Source organism: Leguminivora glycinivorella, chromosome Z (assembly GCF_023078275.1).
Source record: "Leguminivora glycinivorella isolate SPB_JAAS2020 chromosome Z, LegGlyc_1.1, whole genome shotgun sequence".
Taxonomy (NCBI): domain Eukaryota; kingdom Metazoa; phylum Arthropoda; class Insecta; order Lepidoptera; family Tortricidae; genus Leguminivora; species Leguminivora glycinivorella.
This window is the reverse complement of record NC_062998.1, coordinates 30754278-30765815: the sequence shown is the minus strand read 5'-3', so window position 1 is coordinate 30765815 and position 11538 is coordinate 30754278. Positions and strand designations below refer to the sequence as shown.

General features: G+C 37.4%; 1 protein-coding gene across 2 annotated transcripts; it reads left to right on the top strand.

Annotated features, from left to right (window-relative positions):
- Window positions 1-2559: 2559 nt before the first annotated feature.
- Window positions 2560-11402, top strand: LOC125240681 (protein SCAI). 2 transcript variants are annotated; one of them, XM_048148689.1, is made up of 10 exons: window positions 2560-2641; window positions 3973-4763; window positions 4969-5151; window positions 5367-5720; window positions 5797-6032; window positions 7571-7756; window positions 8036-8311; window positions 8590-8760; window positions 9902-10104; window positions 10482-11402. In XM_048148689.1, exons 2-10 carry the CDS (start codon window positions 4654-4656, stop codon window positions 10536-10538), a joined length of 1776 nt encoding a protein of 591 aa, XP_048004646.1. In that variant the 5' UTR covers window positions 2560-2641; window positions 3973-4653; the 3' UTR covers window positions 10539-11402. The 2 variants fall into 2 exon arrangements, with proteins under 2 accessions (XP_048004646.1, XP_048004647.1); XM_048148690.1 differs by lacking the exon at window positions 2560-2641 and adding an exon at window positions 2870-2935.
- The last annotated feature ends 136 nt before the right edge of the window (window positions 11403-11538 follow it).

The window sequence follows — 11538 nt, the reverse complement described above, 5'->3', positions numbered from 1 at the left end:
TTCTTAGTATGAGGATTTTCAGTCCTATATAAATCATCCTTGGTACTGTTATATTTCTACGACAATACCTAATCTGAATGCGACCTTTTGATTCAATGCGTTTACGCATGCCAATGTACCCTAAAGCTGGAGGCACAAAGGACAGCAGCCCTCAAACGCGGTGGCAAAGCTGCAGTGTATGACCAAGCTTTGTCACGCTAAGGTGGAATGTTTTTACCGCAGCAAAAGAGCTGTTGCGTTGTAAATGCTGAAGACCTATAAAACTAAAATGCAAAGTAGGTACCTACCTACTGAGTCCTGTCTGGCTATACTTGACTCTTTTTTTTAAGTCTTTTAACCGAAATAACATAAAACTAAAATGCAAAGTAGGTACCTACCTACTGAGCCCTGTCTGGCTATACTTGACTCTTTTTTTTAAGTCTTTTAACCGAAATAACATATTGCCACATTGTATTACGACCTAAAGTTAGCAAAATGTTTTTTAAAGTATACTTATTACTTACCTGACGCATGGTATTATGGTATAAATATTTTATTTCAAGTTCCCTATTTGGAGTAATTACCTACAAAACATGAAAATGTAATATTTTAAACCATTTCCAATAGCGTGAAAATTGTTATGACTAAAGCTATGTGACTAAAATTATGTGCTTTTTCATCCTAACTATCGGGAATGGATCGATTGCCGGCAAGTTTGAGAGCTGCGACCATTGTTTACTAGAATGATTTTCCTACTACGTATGAACTAGAATTTTCCCATCAAAAAATAATAGATCTAAAAGCCCCTAATTACATTTTCCACAATTTGCGGCTAATCAAATATATTTTTCGTCTTCTAAACTTTCTGTGCCTACTTTAAGGGTCCCTTCCGTGCGTATCTGACATCACATCACCCATTGAGGGATCAAAGCAAGAGGGGCGAGGCCGATTAGTGCCACGCATGCGCCCTTGGACAGTCATGCATTTTATAGGGTTGTGCTCGTGCCCGGATCCGTTTGTAGCTGTTAGCTATAATTCACCGCGGATAGCTTGTAATATTTTTGCTATGCGAGATACATTTATCGAATCGGAGAAATCTTATAATTGGCTTCCTGTCAAATCTGAGTACTATTGTTATGTTTAATTTATGTTTATCATAACAGCTATTTGTATTGCTAAGTCCATGCAAAAAACATAAAACTACACGAACAAGACACTTTCTATTAATTTTATTTCGTTTTATACGTATCTAAAATACAAACAGCCAAAAACAGTTATTTAATAAAATTTTATATTGCGATATAAGGTTGATTATCAATCAGGGGGGTTACCATGACGTGCTAAAGCCGTTCAGTTTAGGTTGAGAGAAAGGGACACAGCTATAGCAGTTACAGCTACAGCTCTCCGTCCCTCTCTCTCAACCTAAACTGAACGGCTTTAGCACGTCATGGTAACACCCCAGATCATATTACATTTTTTATATGTATATTAAACCTTAAAGCGGAATGGATTTACCCAATTTGAAGTTAAGCGACCCAATTAATACCCGAAGCGAAGAGATATTTTATCTGATTACATATATTGATTATGCCAGCAGTTCTCAAAACGTTTGTACAAAAATTAAAGAAAAAGTTAATTTTTTTCCTATTTTGTTACCAAAATGTTTTTGATGAATTGAGATTTTAGTAAGTTTTATTTCGTCATTAAGGTTCTCTAGTATCTATATTTTCTTAATTGTAACAATTATCCTATACCTATACCTATATATTTTATGAAAGTCGACTTATATTATTAAATGATGGTAACAAAATAGGATCAATTAAAATTTGCTGACGTGGCCATGTACAAACTTTTTGAGAACTGCTGATGCACACGATGACAAAGACAAGACAGTAAATCAGACAAATCAGTAAATCAGACATTTAAATGTAGTGTAGTCAAGTAATCAAGTCAAGTAATTTATTTGCTTTCATGTAGTACAAATGGTCTTATACAATAAAAGTTTCATACATGAGCCCCGTAAGGCCATGGCAATTCTTAAAGTAACTAATACTAACTTATACTAATATTTTTGTTTTACACTAGGTAGTCAGTAGTTAGTTGAAGGATACATGATTCTACGTTACCTACTAATATAATGTCAGAAAAAACAAAACCTAAAAATGTAAAACATTTGAAAAATTCTGTGTGGCGGATTTCAGAAAGCGTTCTTGAGGTCCACATCCGGAGGGGTTTTGCCCATCACTATCTCACCCTTAGACTAAGCGGTGTCACGCAACGATACTTACATTGGTTTCTTTTTTTGAACAAAGCAAAAATAGAATAGTGCCTTAATCAGTGATGTCAAGCAAGAATGTAGTGATGAAAGTGTAGGATTGTCTAGCGTCGTTCTGTCGTTAAGGTAGGTAACCTCACTTTTACCCGCATTAGGGAACCGCTTAATCGATACCGCGCAGTGAAGTTGCCGAGAGTGAGAGGGTTACTAACTCGCGTTTCAAATTGTCAAACCAAACAGTACTAACACAGATCGTACTACTGTGACCCAGTAACGTAGACTTAAGTATGCAGTCGTGGTTTAACGGAATTTGTGCTGATGCATATGTCTAACTATTAACAAGTGCGGCAAACAACATAATATGGAATCTCAATAAAGGAAGTAAAGGTAGGCAACTATTGTTGAGGATTTCATTTTTATCTATCAAAAGAAAAGTATAGAATAAACGTAAATAGTGAATTTAGAAATACATTTTAAAACGTGCTTTTATGACTTTACTCTACTTTTATAACGTTTTAGATGGTTTTAGGTTATAGGGCAATGACCTCGGGTTTTCTTCTTGGTGTGTGCATTTTTCAATAGTGTCAAAGAGCCTCTTAACATGGCGACGATTTTCTTTTTGTCGACAGTCAGACGTAGTTTTACGTGAAAAGTGGGACCATTGGTTGATTACAAAATACCGTAAGTTAGGTACCTAAAGTATCTTAGTCTTAGGTATCTTGTCATTTCTATAGGAACAATTAAAGAGTAGGTAGAACTTTTGGTAATGTTCCAAGTCGTAATTTATTTCAGGTCAGTATTGAATGTGTAGTTCACATGTGGTGACGAGTTAAGAATTTCGCCGTGTCCTTTGTTTCCGTGGATGTCTTAAAATCAACTGTAGGATCAATTCATCAAGTCCCATAGGGTCAATTGTGGTATGGGCGATATGCCCGCAGCCTGTCACTGCAATGTCACAATTTCCTTAGCTTTCAACCCCTTAATGCTAAGAGTAGCACTGAGAGCAGTTTCATACGTACTGCCTAACCGTCTTGGGAACACAGGCATGAGTTTACGAGTATGTTGTACATATTTACAGTACGTAAAGTTATTTATTTAGATCTAAACATTTTAAAGAAAAAAGGACACCTCAAACCTCAACGAGAAATACAATCGTAGTCTAATTGGTGGAACAACCTAAAATACCATAAACCTTTAGAGAAAGGTAGCCAACTAAGACTAAACTACTGTATTTTGTATTTTTTGCCAACGTTAAAAGTATTTTTATACGACATGGTGGCAAACAAACATACGGCATGTCTGACAGTAAGCAGTCACCGTAGCTTATGGACGCTTGCAACTCCAGATTTGTTACTTGCGCGTAGCCGACCCTATTCAGATCTGTAAATTTATTTTTTGAAGAACTCCATACTGTAGATACACCCTCGGAAAAAAACATCGGCAGGGTCTCATTCCACAGCCCAAGCGTTCGAGGGAGGAAATTCCTCCTGTTCCTCCGGTTCCTGGAGCAGTACCGAGTACAAGTGAAAATTTGCCAAAAACGTGAGCTGCTACTGGCAGCCTCTGCATGGGTAAAACGCAGGTCATATCTTGTCAAGCGCTCACACAAGACAAGTATTGCCCTTGAGCCATTCCTATGTAAAGTGTCCTACATCAGTCCAGACAACTTGTATACCTATCTGACCAAGACCATTGAATGATATTACTTTTGTTTACAGTAAGTTTTCCACCAACATCTCGCAGAAAGAACTTGCTGGAATTCGGGAAAGTTATTGTATCTTTAGTCATAACAAATGCATGAATAGTACCTACAAACAGGTAATATACAAATTATTGAGATGAACACGACGTTACCCGTTCACAACCACCGGTCAGAGTATCAAGAGTTTCTGCTAGTTAAACGCCACCTGAAAGTTCTAAATTAACCGAGTGGTTAACAGAATCTGAAATAGAAGTGCAATCGAAATCACTACAGCTGTTTCTTAGTAAAGAACGCACACCTCACTGATGAATTCGACAAAATGCTGAAGCAACAGTAAAAACAGGAAAAATAAACATCGTGATATAGCAACTAGACGGATAAGTCGTGATCAATATTTTAACAAAACAGAAAAGCAAACAAACACGCTTGCATGCGCTTCCATTAAACCGATGTATCAGAAATTTGAAGCCAGCCCCAAAATATGAGCTCTTACTGATTTTTGGACTGCGATCAAACTATTGACGTAAGGAATTATCAAGAAATTGACTGTGAGCAACCAAATTTCTGTGAATCTACCGTTCCTAACAGTCCGTGTATTTAGCGCAGAAACTATCATAATTAAACAACGCTATAGTTAACTGCTTGTCAAAAGCTTCTAAGTTTCCAGACGTCTCGAAGGTTTCATTGTTACGAGCGAATGGTTGCGAATGTTGCAATGAATACCTCCCTTGATGACCACGGAAGAAAGGTCATCATTGAATTTTGCCATCTTCTCGAGAAATCGAAACAGTTGTTTAATGGTTTAAGGTAAAGTATATATGTATCAGCTACTACCTACTAAGTTAACTTATAAGAATTTAAAAAAATCTTGCACAGAACGAATATTGACGTCCAATTAACTGTTTCCAAATATAAATAGAATTTTTTATTTTATAATTTTCTTTTACATGATTTCAATCTCAAATTATGGACCTATTTTCTCTTTTCAAATAAGTATTGCTTTATGTTTTAGAGAGCTTCCTCAATACGGGCACAAACAGTGGCACTCTCATTTTGGGCGAACATTCGACGTGTATACAAAACTTTGGAAGTTTCAACAACAGCACCGCGCTATTCTTGACAGCAAATATGGTCTCAAACGGTGGCAAATTGGGGAGATTGCTTCGAAGATTGGTCAACTTTACTATCACTTCTAGTAAGTTGATAATAGAAAAACCCATATTAATTAGTTTTTAATTTATTTATTATATAGTTTATAGTTCATGACATGTAAATGAGACGTACATTTATTAATAAATCATCTGAATCTGAATCATGAAAACCCTCTGATATGCATATATGTATTTGACTTTGGGATTGGGCTCAATTAGTGATAGGTTTCAAATGCTAAATCTGATTCTAATATTACAGCCTTAGAACGAGTGAGACCGCGTACCTGAATGAGGCGTTTTCATTTTACTACGCCATAAGAGGACGGTGCTACTATACAAAAGCGTGCAAGGAAGATAAATGTGAATTAATGGTCAAAAAATTAAGATATTATGCAAGGTTTATTGTAGTATGTTTGCTTCTCAAGAAAATTAAATTAGTACGAGAGTTAATTAAGGAGTTAGATAGACAAATTATTGAATATGGGAACACGTATGACCCAGATGACCAAATGGAGTGGACGGTTGTCGTAGATGAGGTAAAAGCTTTTATTCAAGCGGAACCGGTCATAACGGTTATACACCCTGATAACCATCCCGTGATCCTTTCCCACAGGTATGGACAACATGTCGATATATGAAATTGTATTTCCTAAACTTCGCTCAGCACTTAAATATGTCTTTTATTTCAGGCTTAGCAGTCTGACTACCCCGCCCGTAGAAAGGTCGCCTCAAATGACACTGTCTCTTCAGGAAGTTTTGATAATAGGAAGTAGTTCACTGCAAGCCAAGTTTTCTGAACTAACCATAGATATGTTCCGAATGCTTCAAACGCTGGAGAGGGAACCGTCGGGGGAGCCCCAACACATGTACGACGACTCGCCGAGGCAACGATTCATTTCGAATCCTACAGTGCCTACAAGTAAAGGTACTTTTACGTTTGTTTATTACATTTTAGAAGTATAAAATATAACCACAATAATTATTCTGTTAAAATTATCGTAAATAGGCTGTTTGCGAAATTTTATCATGTTTATTTAGTAGCAAGCGATTATACGTTCTTTAAAAATATGACAAGTTAAACAACCTTTTTAGCTTATAAACGATCACGAATTATAATATAATTGTACAATCTTGCGTCCCGCTGTTAAGCTTCTTACTTGCACGAAATAGTACATTACGATACAAGTGCGAAAAAAAGGAAGATCGAAACGAGTGGCGATAAATTAAAACACGACCGAAGGGAGTTTTTAAATCGACACGAGTTACGAATTTTCTTTTCGCACGTGTATCGTACGACGTTTTTCAGTACAGATGAGCCTCCGAAGTTTCGACCTGGCATATAATGAACCACTTCTCGCACTAGTGCGTAAAAAAACACCATCTGTACTGAAAAAATACATTATTATGTTATATGTGTGACAATGCGAATATTAAATGTCAAGTTTAATTACTAGCGTTTAGGTAAAACGTGCTAATAAGTAATATCAAAATCAAAGAGCATTCAATCAAATAAAAAAATAAATTGGGTTTATAACGTCTTTTGGTTTTGTTTTGCTTATAATACTCGTCAAACTCAGAGCCCAGAGCCATTAGACCTTCCTCTTATGAACAAGGATGAAACTTTGGGATAATGTAGAGATCGTATCGACGTTTAACGTCTGCATATTAGCTAGTGAGCTATAGTCACGTCAGCCATTTTTTTGCTACCCGCAAAGTTTTTTTTAAAACACTAACTTTCCTTAATATTTCAAGGCTGATTTTTATATAACGAGAGCGGAGCAAATCACGACTGGTTGACCAATTGTAACTGTCCGATTCCATTACACTATGATGTTGAGTTCTACTTGTATCCACTGAATACGCCTACCATATACATACATATAACCGGATGGATACTATATTTAATAATAATGTAAAGATTGCGAAACATGGAAAAAATGGACCAGTTATAATTCCCCCCCCCCGCCGAGATTTGCCCGCTCTATCTTAGGTATGTGTTAGAAAATACTGTTGAGAATTGATAATTATCATTTTCTGACCTTTTCCGCCTGCGTATTTTTTTACCAGACGCTTGAAAGCCTCTCTAACTTATCCTAATTTATAAAGCTACAGCCGGCCCACAAGCTTTTTGTATGGGACCAACAACAATCCTACTAAGAGTAGAAATCCATGAATCGAGAAAAGCTTTTTCCTTACTGCTTGTAAAAAATTGCTCGTTTTCAACATGTTTTATTGATGCCTATCGATTACATTCCTTCAGTACCGATATATTCCTGGCTCAAAATGCGGTTATGTACCACAGCCACAAATTAAGAAATTTTTTTCCACGTTTCTCCATAGTAGATGCATGGATAATGTTTCTATTGATTTGTTGGTTTTTGGTACATACCCGCATAATATATGAAAACTCCATAAAATATATTATGAAAAAATATGAAATGCCGGATTAATTCTTTGCTGTAGGATACAATTTGGAGAATGGCCCACGACGTGACAGCCCTCATAAGTTTCTACTATTCAAACCCTCGCCGAGCCAAGTGCTAGTATACCTGGCTAGTGGCTGCAACGACCTCCCACCCAGCGGCGCTCTGCTGTTGTATATCTCTGCAGATGGGCAGATAGTCCCAGCCTCGAAGCACCCTGAAGATAGTAGGTTTCTTTTTTAAATACTTAGTTTTATTAAATACTAGCTTTTGCCCGCGGCTTCGCTCGCGTTAGAAAGAGACAAAAAGTAGCCTATGTCACTCTCCATCCCTTCAACTATCTCCACTTAAAAAATCACGACAATTCGTCGCTCCGTTTTGCCGTGAAGGACGGACAAACAAACAGACACACACACTTTCCCATTTATAATATTAGTATGGATAAAAGAAAGTTTATTAAACACACATTATTCATACTGACATTTTTCATTTCTTTTCGTTACAGTGGGGTACGATGTCGGCGGGCTCATAACGACATCTCGCAGTGACATTCACAGGGACAGTGTGAAGGATCCAAAAAGCGCGGCAGCCGGCAGCTCAGCTCCCAAGTACAAGGAGCAGCAGTGTTTACACCCTGGAGACCTGTACCCCTTCACGCGAAGGCCACTGTTCATCATCATTGATTCGGACAACTCCTGCGTGTTCCAACATATACCGCGTCATTTTGGACAACCTCTTGTTATCTTAATGTCGCCTTTAGATGTCCCACAACCTTTCCAAGGTCAGTATAGTAAGTGAACATTACGCCCTTGCATATTACTTACAATGAACACTAATGTTATGAAATGTATATTGCACTAACGATATAGAGGAAGGTCACATGGCTAACCAATAGTATATTTATCATTCACTATGCGATGTCCTGCGTCTCGGCCTAGCTAGACACATTTCACTTAATTATAATTTATAGACTATTTAATTCGTAATCATTAAGTACATATTATATTTCATGAACGAATTAAAATATCATTGTTACAATTGTGTCAATAACTCTTACAGAAAATAAACAGCAAGGCAACCTATTCACCATTTTCCTAACAACGCCGTTGACGGCCTTTGCTTACATTTGTGACATACACAACATGTCCTTAAACCACTGGGATCGAGCTCAGGGTTACGTTGACACCTTCATGGCTGAAGCATCACAGATTGTGACCAGAAGTCGCATCGGTACGTAATCGATTGAAATATATAGTAAGACACTGTTACTAAAAATTATTTGAAGAACAAATCGAAATTCGATCGAGAACCTTTATTTAGGCGCGACCGCGAAACCGCCTCCGTGCTTAATGTGAGCCGTGCATATCATTTACTTCAGTGGAATGACGGCATCGATAGGACACGGCAGAGTGATGCAGTTTTCACAATGAGAGATGAGGTTTATTCCTTCCGCTGTATATTGATGACTTACGCTGCATTCTGCTGCCAACACCTTGTACAAACATAAGTAGGTACTAAAAATTGGCAGCGCCCAGCGGATTGTGGAAAATCGTGAGCGTCAGAATGGCGGGTGTACATCAAGCAATCCTGATGTGGTATACGTCAGGAGTTAGTGCTAGCAATGTGCCAAATGTGCGCCAAAATTCGAGCAATGTGCTCTTTGAACTCCAGAGATATTTAAGAAATTAATGACACCCGCCATTCTGACGTCAGGTTGGCGGGTGTACTTCCAGTTCTAGCTAATGGCTGCTTACTCGAGGGTGAAAGTATTGCCTAAGGTTAGTGCTCGCAATGTGCTTCCACATGTATGAAACACATACTAATTCAGAGAGCCGTTGAAGAGTAATATGGGATTGAATAAATATATCTATAAGTATCACTTTTTTGTGAAAAGCGCCTGAATGTTAATGCTGCATTGCAGGCAATGAACATTGCTATTTTATTTCAGCAGGCGTTATATATATATTTATTCAATCCCATATTACTCTTCAACGGCTCTCTGAATTAATGTGTGTTTCATACATGTTGAAGCACATTGCGAGCACTAACTTTAGGCAGTACTTTCACCCTCAAGTAAGCAGCCATTAGCTAGAACTGGAAGTACACCCGCCAACCTGACGTCAGAATGGCGGGTGTCATTAATTTCTTAAATATCTCTGGAGTTCAAAGAGCACATTGCTCGAATTTTGGCGCACATTTGGCACATTGCTAGCACTAACTCCTGACGTATACCACACCAGGATTGCTTGATGTACACCCGCCATTCTGACGCTCACGGAAAATCGACTCCATAATCTAAAAAAATCTCGGAATTTAGTCCAATGTTGCATATCAAAGTAAGCTGGTCTTTAATTTGTTTTCTAATTTCTAGATATAATGTACATAATGTTCATGGGAGATGACTACCTGAGGCTGCTGCTGCTCCGTTTCGTGTTCTGCGAAGTGACGCTGCGACTGCACCGGGCCTTCCGGTCCCGCACTCAGCTCACACGCGCGTCGCCGCCGCTGCCCGAGGAAATACTCGACCACCCCACGCTGGTGCACATTGTGCTAGACCTGGCTATGAATTTACAGGTACCATACCTATATCTGGTTGTACAAGTTTTTCTAACTAAGAAATGTTAGATACTCGTACTTCTACAAATGAAATAGACTCGTTTGAAATGTGCATTTAGAAATATATACAGATGTAGTGCGGAAAGGGTCTCGCGAAAACGTTCGTATGCGTCATGCTAGTTCAGACAGTGTCAGTACGTCTAGTACTGAGACTGACTGAAATAGCATGACATGTTCGTAAATTTCCGTATAAGAATAGGTACGAAGGAAAATCTTTTCGCACTACATCTGTACTCATATTGTTTTGATTGTCTTAAAGTTCCCGTGTGGTCTGCTGGATTGTTTGCTCGATAAATAGATTTTAAAACACGCTAAAAAACCTGTTTGTTTTGTAGGCTCGCGGCCATTTCCACGACCCCGTGAGCGCGGGGCCGTCGCAGGGCAAGGATTGATCCAGGGTATCTTCCGTTACATTTGCCAAGCAGTGAACGTTTCCTACACTTGCCTATTCTTCCCTTCATACAAATTAGACATAATTATCCATTATTAAACATGTACCGCACTTTATATATATGCCAAGGCTTTTGCAAGTCATGACGCGTTAAATTAATTCAAATATCTATGAAAACGATTAAGGTTCCTTACGTATCTTTATCAAGATTACCACATTCTAGTAATAAGAGAAAATACCTCAAAATGTTTACCACAGCTAAGAAAATTATTCAAAGATATATATCTATTTAGATTTATATCTATATATAAATAGGTAAGCTTTAAATATTGTTACAGATCGCATTGCGTAATTTTGCCGGATATTGCAAAATTTATAATAAAACCATAATAGTTGATAGTTTTAACTATATTGAATGCCTAGAACGGTAATTTTTCGAAATTGTCAATATGGAGCGATTGTAATGTTGACTTTTGAAACCTTTTCCTGCTGTGAGGTAAGAATTTGCTCAACGGAATTGATTTGTTATGTATATAAATAAATTATAATTTTAGCTTAAGTATATTAAACTAGTATTGTCTCAACAACAATATGAAGATTATAATATTATCATTACAATGAGATAATGTTATTAAAATAATTGAATGCAAATGGAAGTCATACTTAGAAGGAAATGATAGTTCATGACTTAAGTAAGCATTTTCAAGGTGAAAAGTTAATCAAGAGATGTTCTCACTTTTTCTTATATGTTACCTATACATATACAATGACTGCTGCGAGGAAATATAAGGCACACTGAGAGAAAATACAACCAGTTTTCATGTTCGTTCAACAAGTTTTTTGGTTAAAATAGCGCCTACGTGCTCTTTGGTTCAAACAACAAGCTACTTGTCATTTGAATCGGCAATCTATTTGAATCAACAAGTCGATTTTATAAAAAAAAACCGGCACATATTGTTTTAAACATAGGTTTGGCTGATTCAAACGGATAAACCGCAACA